Source organism: Ostrea edulis, chromosome 7 (assembly GCF_947568905.1).
Source record: "Ostrea edulis chromosome 7, xbOstEdul1.1, whole genome shotgun sequence".
Taxonomy (NCBI): domain Eukaryota; kingdom Metazoa; phylum Mollusca; class Bivalvia; order Ostreida; family Ostreidae; genus Ostrea; species Ostrea edulis.
The window spans coordinates 85438967-85454660 of record NC_079170.1 but is presented as its reverse complement, the minus strand read 5'-3'; the positions used below and the strand labels follow the sequence as shown (position 1 = coordinate 85454660).

The 15694-nt window shown below is 33.5% G+C and overlaps 2 protein-coding genes across 2 annotated transcripts in view; one reads left to right on the top strand and one right to left on the bottom strand.

Moving 5' to 3' along the window:
• Positions 1-15694, bottom strand: part of LOC125653998 (serine/threonine-protein phosphatase 6 regulatory ankyrin repeat subunit B-like) — a 1068599-nt gene that overhangs the window by 822060 nt on the left and 230845 nt on the right. The window lies entirely within an intron of this gene.
• On the top strand, positions 5416-14498 carry LOC130047535 (haloacid dehalogenase-like hydrolase domain-containing 5). Its single transcript, XM_056142837.1, has 7 exons — positions 5416-5444; positions 8174-8377; positions 9119-9158; positions 9606-9780; positions 10174-10219; positions 10332-10471; positions 11659-14498. The coding sequence occupies exons 2-7, from the start codon at positions 8195-8197 to the stop codon at positions 12026-12028; spliced, it is 954 nt and encodes a 317-aa protein (XP_055998812.1). The 5' UTR covers positions 5416-5444; positions 8174-8194; the 3' UTR covers positions 12029-14498.

Below are 15694 nucleotides of genomic sequence, written 5' to 3'. Positions count from 1 at the left end.
GGGGACACATTTTACCCAAATAGTGCTTGAAATGTTAAATATATAATAAACCTAGATCAATTTCCATTTCCTTTGAAAATTTCCTAAACAATAACATACTGCAATCTTTGTTTACAAAACAAATTAATATAAATTCTCTAAAATGAGCTTCTGTGATAATGTATAACCTTAATTTTTATATGAAATCTTTTCAACACATTAGACGTAGTTTTTGATCATTAAAAGTGAAAAACAAAATTTTGGGGGAAATCGTGAATCAGTCCGTTTAACGGTAACTACAATTGTGCACAAAAACAATTAGCCTGTCAAGGTAGACACGTATATGTTGTCATTAAAATCAAAAGTTAAGTATATGTGCCTTAACACAGAAACACTGAAACTTTTTGACACATCTAGCAAGTATTCTGAATTATGGTTGTGAAGTATGGGGAAGCCATAATACCAGAGATGTAGAAAAGATACAGTTATCTAGAGTTTATAAAATCTGTTTTAGGTGTGCGAAAAAAACATAAATTCTGTTTCGGTGTATTTTGAAACTGGGAAGTTTCCTATGAAAATCATTCGATTCTTCAGAATGCTCAAATGCAATCTGACTAAAGTACAGACCTATATTATTACATATGTAATAATATAGGTCTGTACTTTAGTCAGATTGGCTCAAATGTTGGTTAAAAGTGTTGTGTATTGAAAATTGTATAATTAGAAATTGTTACGATGAGTTATATTATAACTGTGATAGAATGAAAAATTGTAGCTAAAATTGGGCTTATTGCATTAAACAAAAATTGTACGATATAGGGTTAGGATATATTTTGTGATCAGGAGAATGCAACTTCTAAAGTGCATTTTTTTCCCTATCATAAAACAGAGTTTGACTGATGTGTTTGTTCAAAGTTTAGCTGAACATTTCTATCATAAAACAGAGGTTGGCTGATGTGTTTGTTCAAAGTTTAGTTGAACATTTTTATCATAAAACAGAGGTTGGCTGATGTGTTTGTTCAAAGTTTAGTTGAACATTTCTATCATAAAACAGAGGTTGACTGATGTGTTTGTTCAAAGTTTAGCTGAACATTTCTATCATAAAACAGAGGTTGGCTGATGTGTTTGTTCAAAGTTTAGCTGAACATTTCTATCATAAAACAGAGGTTGTCTGATGTGTTTGTTCAAAGTTTAGCTGAACATTTCTATCATAAAACAGAGGTTGGCTGATGTGTTTGTTCAAAGTTTAGCTGAACATTTCTATCATAAAACAGAGGTTGACTGATGTGTTTGTTCAAAGTTTAGCTGAACATTTCTATCATAAAACAGAGGTTGGCTGATGTGTTTGTTCAAAGTTTAGTTGAACATTTTTATCATAAAACAGAGGTTGGCTGATGTGTTTGTTCAAAGTTTAGTTGAACATTTCTATCATAAAACAGAGGTTGGCTGATGTGTTTGTTCAAAGTTTAAGTTGAACATTTTTTTGGCAATTTTGACTGCTGATGATTGTCGATGATGCCGGAAAAGGAAGTGTAGGACAAATTAGGTTAGACAATTCATTAAGGGATTGGCTGTGCTAACTATAAGTTATACTTTATTAATTTACGATGTAACATGTGTGTTCTTCATCATACCGGCCATCATCAATACATGCTACTAAGCGGAATAAGCTAGAGATTGATTTTGAAACGAAAATAAAATAATCGACATTATTTACAAACACGTTATTGATCACTTTTCTTTACAGTGTTACCTTTATAAACCTATAACTAATATGTATAAAAGGCACATTTCTCGAATCAGACTATCTTCTCACAATCTTGAAATTGAAACAGGTCGCCATAACAATATACTTAAAGAAAATAGACTATGTGAATGTTGTAAAAATGACTTAAGAGGACGAATACCACTTTGTATTAATTTGCCCTCATTACGAGGAATTTCGTCATAAATACATCAAAATGTATAATTGGAAAAAACCATCTGTTTTCAAATTTGTACAATTATTAAGTGTTCATAATGTACAGGAACGTTGAAATTTAGGGAAATATTTATGTCTTGCACTTTTCAAAATTGCGAGAAAACCTTCTTTAAAAGTTCTTCTCCGTTGTTTGAATGTGTACACCGCCATTTTTTCTAAGTATACATATTAAACTGATGTGATAAGACATATGTCTTTTAAAAGCAATAAAGAGAATACTAATAATCGTGCTTTTTTGTAGCCAAATATTTGGTGTTATAAGTGGATATTTGATACACACGACAGTTTTAGTATCAGAAGTTTCGGAGAAAATTCAAATCGACGAGTTTTTCACTTTATTCAACTACATCTCCTGAAGGAGAATGGGCTCTGATTTTAATATCCATGTACTCCCACCAATCTATAAATAAATAATGCATTAAAATATAAGTAATCAACTTGAGGTTTATAGCTCATAATTTATAATTCTATACAAAGGACCGCGAGTTATGATACACTAGAACGCGGGTTCCCTTCCATTCAGTGACTCTAAGAACGTGGGTATTTATGCACTGTGAAATAGCTGAAAAATGATACACTTTCATTTTGAGATACTACGATAATTACCGACAACTCATTTTATACGTTGATGTAACACAGAAAACACATTTTAAACAATTATTACCAATCCAGGCATGCAATTCCACACACGTTTGAGTTTACAAATTTTGATGAAATTTCGTCCTCGTTGTATTATCATGCATCATCTCAGACACTGGACCTAGATTAGATTTTTCCTTTTTATTCTATGCAAGGTGAAGATAACGAACAGTGATCAATCTCATAACTCCTATAAGCAATACAAAATGGATAGTTGGGCAAACATGGACCCCTGGACACACCAGAGGTGGGATCAGGTGTCTAGGAGGAGTAAGCATTCCCTGTTGACCGGTCACACCCACCGTGAGCCCTATATCCTGATCAGGTAAATGGAGTTATCCGCAGTCAAAATCAGTGTGCCAAGAACGGCTTAACAATCGGTATGAAACACGTCAGACAGCATTTGACCCAATGCGAGGTTGTATTGACGAACTAGATCGTTATAACGACCATAGAATTTGCGAAATGCTGACTTCAATCGAGACTGTTGAAACCCCTGTACCATCAACTTGTTTGTCAGTAGCTTACCTCGATTTAAAAACTGACTATACACAGAACAAGCTCTTGCATATCGAATCAGTTGAGATATATAAACACCATATGCAGGTGATAATGGAATATTGCTTCATAGATATGGGAAGTTGACGATGGAGAAGCTGAAATCATCCCGTTTTGAGTTGTCAGTTGCCGTTAATGTCTACTTTCAATAAAATATCTAAGTATGAAGCAGAAGTGGACAACTCTGTGGTGTCCTTTATTTCGAGCTCGCAGGGATATATCAAATCGACATATGAATGAAAGCTATTATTGTTAATAGACAAAACGTCATCGATATATCTAAATGTCGAATTAAGGCCACAGCGAGATTTTTTCTTCTCGCGTAAAAGTTTTTGAATAAATTCTGCTTCATATGAATATAGAAATAGGTCAGCTAACAAAGAAGCACAATTCATGCCCATGGAAATTCCAACAGACTGTTTGAAGATCTGATCACCAAAGACCACGAAGATATTGTCAATGAGGAACTCTAGCATATTTTTTACTTCAACTTCAGAGTACTTGTGCGTGGAATCAGAGTGGTGTTTAACAAAGTAAGTTTTTGAATGACTGAGCACTAGATATTCTATAAAGATATATATGCCCCCCCCCCCCCCCCCCCCTCATTAACATGATTATACAACTGTATCATCCATGAATATCGTTCATAATTTGGAATAATTATTGTCTGAAGTGGTATATCACTTTGTTTTTAATTTGAAAAGCTCAACTCCTAGTTATATGATATATGGAGAATCTGGGCGTTTTCCTTATATATATCAAGGTTTATTCAAGAATGATTACATACTGGGCAAAATTGTTATACTCAGAAAATAAAATTGTTAATATTGTTTATAGATATTTTTGTACCCAGTATGATAAAGTTGGGTATAAAAACCCTTGGATTGACTGTGTTCAAAATTTTTTAAACATGTGTGGACTTTCAAATATTTGGAATGAGCAAGGTTATTGCGTAAATGTTAAATGGTTATCTACAACAGTTAATCTGATTTTGAAAGATCAATTTATTCAGAAGTGGTCTTCTGATGTTGATGACTCTTCTAAGGGCCAGGTTTATAAACTTTTTAAACATTATTTTGGTTTAGAAAAATGTGTACTTACTTTGCCTGTAAAATTAAGAAAATTATTAATGAAATTTGGCACTTCAAATCACCGTTTACCCTTAGAGACAGGAAGATGGTATGGTATTCCCCTGAATGAAAGACTATGTACATTTTGTAATAAAGGAGAAATAGGAGATGAATTCCATTTTATTTTACAGTGTCCAACTTTTTCACAATTAAGGAAAAATACATGGACATTTTTTTTTAAATTTTTATAAAAGACCAAATGTTCTTAAGTTCTCTAATTTATTGTCAACTCAAGATATGAAAATATTTAGAAATCTCTGTGTTTTTATTTCGCATATTTTTGAGATTATCTGTTGTTCTTCGTAATTATTCTTCTGCTACCTCTTAAACGTATTACTATTATGTTTATTTATACATACATTGTATATTATGTTTATTTATACATACATTGTATATTATGTTTATTTATACATACAGTGTATATTATGTTTATTTATACATACAGTGTATATTATGTTTATTTATACATACAGTGTATATTATGTTTATTTATACATACAGTGTATATTATGTTTATTTATACATACAGTGTATATTATGTTTATTTATACATACAGTGTATATTATGTTTATTTATACATACATTGTATATTATGTTTATTTATACATACAGTGTATATTATGTTTATTTATACATACAGTGTATATTATATTTATTTATACATACAGTGTATATTGATAATTTTGAAGACAACAGTCCTTTTCTTTCTCTTGTCTCCACCTTGAAACTCTGGTTTGCAGATCAATCAAAAGAATTTGGCGCAATTTTGTTTTTACAAGCAAGTGCAGTTCAGCTGTTATATCTACCGTGGATTTAAAATTCTCTATATCTGTTGTTTTTCTTTTTTCACCTTTAAGGCACCAATTCTTTCCTAGCAGCATAGGTTGATTGTATGGTGTTTAACACCATATTCAGGGGCGGATCCAGAAATTGCGGAGGGGGACACAACTGTACGAGGCAGGGAGTCTGAAGCTCCAGGATTTTACAGATTTTATAGTGCTTGAAATATGTCTTCTGTGTAGTCATGTTTACTATTTTCTGTCATTTTAATAAAGTGAAATTAATAAAATGACACAAAGTTTAAGTTCTCCCATAAATAAAAATCACTTCACATTCTCTGTAAGCTGATGAGCTCTCGGAGCTGTTAGGGATAAAGGTAGGCCAGTTTGGTTATCATCCAAAAACAACAAAATATGACGTACTAGATAAAATTTCATTTGGTTGTCCGAAGAAAGCATTTCTGGTTCAAGGTAATGCTAAACAAATGAGGGACTCAGAGACATGCATTTAATTGCCCTCCCATACCAACTTTCTCATAAAATTAACGAGTATGCAGATCAAAATAGAAACAGATGCAGGAAAATGAACAAAGGCTTATGCAGAAATCCATTCAGGGGCTTTACATGTCATTTGAAGGCTGATCTATCTGTTAAACTACTAGACATTGGATGGTTTTGTCAGCAAAGTTTGAATAGCTGTTACACTAAACCAAATAATTTCCCTTGTCAGGAGTGCGAAACAGACTCCCATTAAAATGTCTGTGTATTATGATTGTATAGTAGGCTATTTTGGTTTTTATTTTATAATGCAGGTATGTCTTGATCTAACATATAGATTTCAAAATGATAAGTTCTGTTTTGCTTGACAGTGTATGTACATGGTTTTTTTTACATCCCATTTGAGAATTTTTTGCTCATATGGAGACATCACGAGTTTAAATACTGGAGGTGGAATATTATGAATGTATTCAAGCTGCAAGTTTCATTAATGTTAAATTTAGCAGAATGGTAATATCAAAATTGCACATTGGATAGAAACTAGATTGACCTAAAAGCTTATAAATTCATAGAAAGGTTGGGTTAAAATCAAACAGCTTGGATCACCTAAGTTAAGGGGAGATACTAATCACCTGTGACAGGCAGCTTGTAGATTGCATGGTCAACGATGGACATGAGTGCATGTACACTGATAAACTCTCAAGGCCAGCGGGACACAAAACCTTGGCCTGGATTCAATTTATTCTTCAGAATTTGAGTCGCACCTAATATGCAGGAAAAGGAGACCTGTTGGCAGTATTTTAGATTACCTGTAAAATTATTTAGACAGACAAAAAGAGGGAGTACTTGATCATTAATTTCTGTATAATTTAAAATCATCGTAAATTCGTAAATTAGAATATTAACTTGCAGTGTAGGAATGCCAGGTAGAAAGAGAACAGGAAGCAAACAAGTGAAATATCATGTGAAATGAATACATACTTTGTGTGTTAAAAGGACAAATCAAGAATGACTATAAGGGGGAAAACTTAATTATCTAGATCTACCACAGGGTAGATTGTGCATACCTCTCTCTTATCCTAATAGTACTGGAATTATTGCTCACGAATGAAATGAAAAGATTTTTTTTCCCATCGAAATTCTGCCCATGTACAAATTACATTTAAATATATATGCAAAACAGTAAACATTATAGGGATGTCATCAACAAAAACATGGTACTAGAAATAAACGTAGCACTTATCATGATGAAAATGTGTAAACAAAACGAAATTTCTGGGTGTTAAATGTCCTTATTAAGGAAAAGCATGACCTGATTATGATGCTGATATTCAACATTTTCCAGTACGCACTGGAGAGATTGACATATATATATATATATATATATATATATATATATATATATGTGTGTGTTTGCACTCAAACATTCAAAACAACTTCCTTTCAAAAGTACAAGGGATTATTTTTTCAATTTCAGACTGCATTATAGGTGCTTGGCTAAAGAACTGTCACTGCTTATGTTAATAATACATTGTCATAATGGCTGACTTTCTTTTGAAACTTTATTGAAAATGTAGATATCAGATATGCATGTATATTTCTTTTTGATTGCCTTAAGGTGGATAACCCAGTAGGTTAGCGTGTAGACCGCTGATCTGTAATTCATGGTTTAGTCTAGCAGGGACTTCCATTTTATTCCATAATACTTTCTACTAAAACTGCATTTTTAAACAACTAAATTATAAGGTAAATTTGAAACTTTTTAATTTCAAAATATTATGGTACATATTCTCCACTTTCCATCCACACCATATTTCTCTGATGTGTTATTCCTCCTTAAAAAACATGTATGTCTTTAAAATTTGATTTGGTCCCAGGTTTAAGCAAATGACCAATTCACAGTAGGCTGCTGCCATGTAAAAATTGACACATCTACTTCTATACATGTCTATAATGTGTATATACATGTATATACCGCTGACTAACATCTTCACAGGATACTGTTGCACGTAAATGAATGAGTCTGTGTGATGACCAAATACTCGTTAGGTGTAATACTAGCTGCAGAACTGTAGCTCTCTGAAAAAATAATGTTATGTCAAAATATTTTTTCAGAGAGCTACAGTTCTGCAGCTAGTGTAATACATGATCGTAATTTTTAAAATCATCAGCTCACCAATATCTGTCATTGCATCACCAGGACTGAATTATGTAATGGTATATTCATTATCAGGCTCCCGTCTATTGGCAGGTGCCCTATAGTGATCAGTCTGTGCGTGGTGATGCATATACTTTTCTATACTTTTTATGATTGAATTAAAAATGTTTATATATAAACTTATTTATTGTATATCATTGGGTTACAGATAAAGTTTGAGTTTTGGATTTTTGGCCATTTCTTGAAAGAGTTATGGACCTAGAACTTGGCAGATAATGCCAGAAAGCGGGACTCTTTTGTGATGCTTGCCATCACATTTCAAAGTTAATTTTGTATTGACAAATATATCATAATATCATAGAAAAATGTCTACCACAATGAAACATTAAATTTCACTATGTAAAAGCAGATGTGGTATGTGTATTATATGGCATTTCTTGTGGTTTTTAGATTAGCACTGAACAAGTGGTGATGTCCCACAGTCCCCTCAAAATGTTTACTCGCTTTCACGACATGCACACCCTGATCTGTGGCCAGGGGCCCATCGAGGGGATCGCCCGAGACCTTGGCTTCACCAATATCACAACTGTCGACCAACTCAAGGATTTATTTCCAAATTTAGACATGGTGGACCACTCTCATCGGAAAGTTGAGGTATGCTTATGATTTATCCATTTGGCGTCCCAGTTTACTTTGACCATTGACTGGCAAATTCATCACCAATTCATGGCAGCCTGAAGCATGTGTCATATAATTTGTATCTTCCATGAAGTATTCCGTCAGTGCTTCATTATTCTCAGACCGGCTGTCTGTAAATATTTTCTCTTTAACTTCCAGTCTTAACATGCGGTAAGCCCTACAATACTATAAGTATAAACCCATCTGAGACAGACTGGTGACACAGAACGAGTTCTGTCAACTGTCATGTGCACAATTGTACTTTATTCGTATATTTCTTAGACTTCCTCTTTCTGTGTGATTCTATTCATTCTCTGCCGATTTACGTCTTCTCATTACTTTCTTTGGCTTAATTTTGACATGCAATCTTACAAAAAACTATCTGATGAATTTATCTATTTTGTCAAATGTATTAATAATTCCTATTTGACATTGACTTGAATACCTATTGATTGTATGTGTTGACATTCTTTTTATAGCCCCCCCCCCCCCTTTTCCATGCACATTATTGTGCAGTTGAATGAAAGGGAGACACATAATTGATCAATCAAGTGTTTGCTTGTGCAATATGTATTAAATCATAACTATTTCAATGATTGCATATAATACTGAGTCTGCAGCAATTTACATTTTATTGATTGAGACCAGAACATTCTTCACATAGCCTGAACACTTTTATTGTGCAATAATCTAATGGCATTTTTGTTGTAATTTCAGCCCTGTCCTATAAAATTTGCCAACTTTAAACCGATAGAAGGTAATTATTTACAAATCTCTAGAAAGGGGAATAACTCTTCAAAAGTATTATTGTATATTGTGCTATAAAAACAATTATAACATAATGATTTGAAAATTATCCCTGCTGAAAAAATGAACTGTCCAGTGGAGTTATGGAAACTTGGGGATGGGGGAAGGGAGGAGGGAATCTACTGGACAATTTGTGTGTTGTGGTGGAAATGAGGGGAAATTTCGCATGACCAAATAAACTATTTACTAGGGATTCCTGTTAGAGTTCAAGAACTCTGGGCCTGAATTTTTACATATAAGTCTTACTCCCCCCAAACGGATATACAACATAGTATGCTTATCTTGGTCTTATGACCCTGGAACCAGAAAATTGTCTTTTATCCGGAGACTAGTAACATTTGACTGGGAGTGCTTATATGTACAATGTACATAATGTTTTACATTTCATGTATTCCAGCTGTGATTTTATTTGGGGAACCAAATCAATGGGACTCGAAGCTTCAGCTACTTGTGGATGTCCTGGTCAGCAATGGAATGCCCTCCCAAGCCCCCAAGGAGTTCCCCTCCACCCATCTACCCATTCTGGCCTGTAACATGGACCTGTTTTGGATGGCGGAGGCATCTATGCCAAGGTATATCAACTGTACCTGTATAAAGAATGTTTACATTCATTGAGTATACATTGATAAATATGGGAGATATCAGAGTGACAGATCCTGCAGGCAGAAATGCACCTGGTCTGATTCATTTCTTTCCGTTTATGGTTAATTTGGTGTAATATGATCTAGTTTGCTACAGAAAATCAGTTTACACACTCTGTATGTAAAGCTATAACATGAATGCCATCTTCTTGCACTAGAGTGTTAGAATGTGCACTTACATTTATAAGCTACAGTCAATATTAGTTATAAGGCTATGTCAGAGAACAAATAAATCACCTACATATTACCTAAACTTACACTATGCTTAAATTACCTACACAGCACTCGAACATAAGTTATGATAGTGATGTTTTTTTCTTCCAGATTTGGACATGGAATGTTTTTGACGTTTCTGGAAACTGCTTATCAAGTAATAGCCTTTGATTATCTTTCTGTTGTATAAGTTTCATAGCACCTGATCCTGTATTTTTTATGTATATTTTATAGTTTATGTATTGCACTGTCTGTCAATCTCTTCACAGCAATACACAGGGAGGGAGCTAAAATACTCTGCATTACTAGGAAAGCCCAGCATGTTTACATACCACCATGCTGACAATATTTTATGGCAACATGCACAACGACTCGGATTCAAAAGACTAAAATCTCTGTACTGTGTTGGGTAAGATTTGATTTTCGCAATTCCACTTTCTGATTAGGTTGTCATAAACCTGGGGAATTGAATAATTATTTGACATCCAGTTTGATTATTTATATTATTTATAATTATATATAATATGAACATGAATGATCTTTATCGTATTATATACGATATCATTAATTAATATTAGTATACTATACCGATGATCACATGCATCATATTATATGATATCAAACATTACCAGTATCATATTCACTATCATTAATTGGCTGTATTATACGATCTGATGGGTTACTTATGTAATATTATTCGTTATGTAGACACTTAGAAGGGTAATGCGGAAATATATAGGGTTCTTGAAAAAACATTATATTGGGTGAGGCGTAAGCCAAGCCCAATATGGTTTTTTTTCCAAGGACCACATATATTTTACCCTTCTAAGTGTCTACATAAAGAATTTATCCTGTTGATGATTTTACATACATACATTAATTGACATTCATTCTTGATGCTTTTCTATTGTACATGTACAACTGTCATAATAAATGACTGCAATGTATGTATTCTTGAGATACTGTATTTAACAGTGAAAAAGTGGCCGCAACATTTAAATCATCAACAACGGGATAAAAACAAGTTTTTCAACAAACTGTAAATTAAAAAATGAATTCGCCTGTTTTCGTATACCTATGACGTCATAATATGCACTGACTCCAGTGACAGAATATGATATGTATTTTCATGACATTACAGTAGACATATGTGGTCAGTAAACCACGTGGAAGGGGCATATTGAAAATGTTAGGTTAGTAAGAGACATAATGTAGTATTGGTTTCAGTCACTGCAATTTCAAGATTTTTATCAGGGGCAGGATAGAATATCATTAATTGTCTGATTTATCATATAATATAATCATTAATTACATGCATCACAGTTCACATAGTACATGCGTATAACATTTCAAAGTTTTCAGTTTTAAATTCTCTACTGTGTAATGAAAATTGAATGTGCAGAATCAAAATTCATTAAGAGGGCTGGTATTACATTATTGTTAAATGGGACTAATCCGCATGCAATAGTTTTCCCTCTCAAACTCATTGTCAAAAAAGAAGTTGTGTCAGATAATTTTCAGTGAAATATGTTTAATTTATCATTCACCTCTGATAAGTAAGAGTGGATAAAAAAAATATTATTTGTTAATTTTCAGAGACAATCCAAACACCGACATCTCCGGAGCTAATGTATACGACCGTTACCTGAAAAAACGACATTCACACAAAGTTCAGAAGAGAATGAAGCGTAAAATGGCCGCAACGGGAAGTGGGATTGTGGCAGATTTTGAATTTGAGGAGGAGGAGGAGGAGGACCTGATATCTGAGGAAGCTGGAGAGGCGAATTATTCCACGAGTTGTACCTCCGTTCTGGTGTGTACGGGGATCTACACCAATAGTCACAGTGCATCTCAGCGTAACCATAGAGATTTTGTTCTTGATCCCGAACTTGTGAAACCAAAATACACAACCGCAAATGTCCTGGAATCCGTGCAGCTTGTGTTAGAAAAGGAGAAGTTTTTATGATGATTATGTGTATTTAAATGTCAAGAATTTTTTTGTTTTATTGTTTTAGATATCTCCAGGACTTTGTTTATTTTACACATTTACTCTACATTTTTGTTACTTTTTTTTATATCATTGTCATTTCTGTGTTGTTAATCTATTAACTACATGTGTGACTTTATGTCATAAATGAAATTCTGAATGATATTATGACCCATTAATGGGTGTTTTATGTTGTGTTGATAGATACCAAGGTCTTTTTTTGTTTAACTTTACAGATAATGTTATTTATTAATGAAGGCGACTAGTATTGTATGTTTATAAATTGTAACACAGATTTCTGATGTCAGATTTCCGTGGAAACTCACAGATCTGGAAATCAGTGTGATATTGTGCTTGAAAACTTGATGATAGAAAAAAAGCCTGTTGACAAGATCAAGCTGCTGAAGAAAATAATGTTCAAATAGAACAGAAATATGCTGTAAATGTGAAAATTTACACGTAGGAGTTATTTACACAAAATACGTGAATACAAGATTTTTGTGTAAATTGCACACTTGCATGATATTCCCATAGTTGAGCAATTTATATTAAAGATACTGACGTTGCGTAATTAGGTAATGCATGTATTGTTTACAAAGGAACTCTACGTAATTAACTTCACCCGGAATACGTCTACAGTATTGAAGTTTCAGTATGAAGTATGTATCAGATGAACATACCCTGTCATCTATCCCAGAATGCCATGGAAATAGGACTGTTTTCAAAGTGGTATTTCTCAAAACTTTTTAAAATATTTCCGCAATGGAATAGATATACTTCTAGACTGAACTCGGGAGCATTCATGCTTAGAGTATTAGACGTAGTGCAAGACTGTAGAAGAAAATCATCCGGAGGAAGCAGACTCCATACTTTACTATAAATCCCAAAACTGGGTGAAATCAAGACTTTATTTTTTGTCAAGAGATGTGCTGGTTATTTTCATGTGACAAATTTTTATGAGCAATCGATATTGCATGATAAACATTTAGTGATGGCAAATATGCTAAGAACAAAATTTTTGAAGAATGTTTTCTTGCAAGATTGCTCATGAGTGAAAGCCTCGTGAATATATCTGGATCTATGGTATTGTGAAGACCGCATTTGAGTATACTGATTTTCTATTTGAGCCAATTTGAACACAATGTGTTTATATTTATGATGAAACTTTTCACTGCATTTTCTGTCTGTATAAGGTGTTAGTGCCTATATGAGTTGTGTTGTTTTTGTCTATTTTACTCAATCACCATTGAGGAGCTTGAACAGAATTTTCGGGAAGGGGATGTATCGAGCTATTTTAAGGATCTCGGATGCATTGGAGAGTCACAAGAGAGATTTAACATGACTCAGTAGTTTAGATTATATTTATTTAGTACAATCTTAAGTATTATATGACTGTGGTATCCATGGAAACATTGCCTTGTATACCCTTTGGTGACTCGGACATGTGAAAGTCACTGATGGGAATTTTCTAGTTTAATCCTTTTTTTTCAATGTGTTCTATCAGTGATTATGCTGTTATATTTTTAACTTGCCTCACATAATCAGTGAAATTTGTTTTTCTTTCACCCATTATGTGGCAGTCGGTATTCTTTGTAATCCTAGTTTTCCCGTGAATCGATGATTTGGTGTCAAGCTGTGTTAAAGCTGAATTCTTTTCTGAAAGCCAGAATGTTTCAATTTTTTAATTGGATGAAGGGGACATTTAATTGCAAAATATCAAAGACAATCTATTATGTTCCATTTTAAGACCAAATATTTTAGCCATCCAGTTTTGCACATTCATATACACCCCACCCATTCCCCAAAACAACTACAAATTCACAGATATTTGCATATTACATTATTTCTTAGACAAATTTTTGTGCATTCAACCTTCATAAGAAAGAAAAAATGTCGGCCATTTTGTATTGAGTGATGACGTACTGATTTTACATGCTGTACATCTTCTTTGTATTGAGCGCACTTGGATGTATCATGAATACCCATGTATTACTCACAGAAGGCATAGTAATGGAACAATCAAGGTTTTTGTTTTTTTATTGTAGTACAAATTGTTATTTGTACGTATACCTATTATTTGCACCTTATTACGAATCGCAGCAACTAAAGAACACAGATGAGAAAGTCTACATACTTTTTCTTATGTAGAATGATTGATGCATATATTTATCCATTTCATGAAAGTGCATGGGATGAAACTTTGAATGTTTTTTATACACAGTTAAATGTGTAAGCCTGTATTATTACAGAAAATGTTTTATGTCATGTCGCGGGTGTTGACGATGCCGTACCATCTTGTTTGAATCACATGTTTGACACTATTGTTATTGGTCAGTCAATTTGAACAGGTCATTGAATCACTGTCAGCCCCGGATTATTTACTACTGTTGAACATTAGACTTGCATCAGGATACGGCCTTGGTGTACAATAAAATGTTGATTTACTAATGCTTATCTTTGTGTTGTTTCTGTTATAAAGTTAGGGCCCCACCTATTGTGATCTGTCTGTCTGCACTTCCTCTAGCACACAATAACTTAAGTGTCCTTGAGGAGATTTTCATATATTCTATACATAATACTTGGATTAGTCAGAGAAAGACCCTTTCAGTATTCAGATAATGGGACTTACAATTTTTTGAGCACTAATTTCTATTTACTTGAGTAAATTTTCATAGAATTTTAAGGTAATGCTCAGACCCCAATAGTAATCACTCTTGTTTGTCATCTTTTGCTATGACATGTGATAACTGGAGTTTGCTTGGACTGGAATAATTCCACAACTTTTATACAAGATAAAGCTATGGAAGACCCCTTTTGATTTTCAGAGTTATTTTAAAGATGTCTTTCTGATTTTCAGAGTTAGTACTGTTGTTATAATAGTATTACTCTGGCCGTGGAATTTCTGGATATACATGTATTTGATGCAAGTATAAAAAATAATGGTTGTATGTATGGTGTTTAACAGCCCACTCGACAATCTTTCACTCATATGGAGAAGTCACCATTGCCGGTGAAGGGCTGAAAAATTTAGGCCTATGATCGGCACTTGCCACCTTTGAGCAGGGAGGGATCTTTATCGTGACACGGGGCCTTGGTTTTTGCTGTCTCGTCCAAAGGACCGCCCCATTTAATTGCCTCTTACGACAAGCAAGGGATACTGAGGACTATTTTAACCCGAATCCCCACAGGAGCAAGCCTCTTGGTTTAAAAGAAATCGAGTTCTTGCAGGTATTGATGTATATGGAAGAAAATTGGGGAAAGCATGCATCACTTTTTAAAGGGCCACATGGTTGTGATCATATGCAGATCTTGTTTAGATTTATATTAGTTATTACATTTGTAGGCCAAGTAATGGGGACAGAACCGAATTACATTATCATGAAATACTTGTAATTATGTCTCGAACGAATATACACTGAAACAATTTGTTTATAATAATAGATCTGTCTTTTATTTACAAGTAATAATTATTTGTAGTTGATTACATAATTTTATTCATTCTATAATAATAGGTTACTAGAAGTCGACTTAATATAAATTTACTCCACAATGAAAGCATTTAGCAAATTATATGGCTCTAATGATCCAATTTTCAAATCAATTCGTCATGAAGTTGAATGTTGTCTGACGTATTTCATACCAATT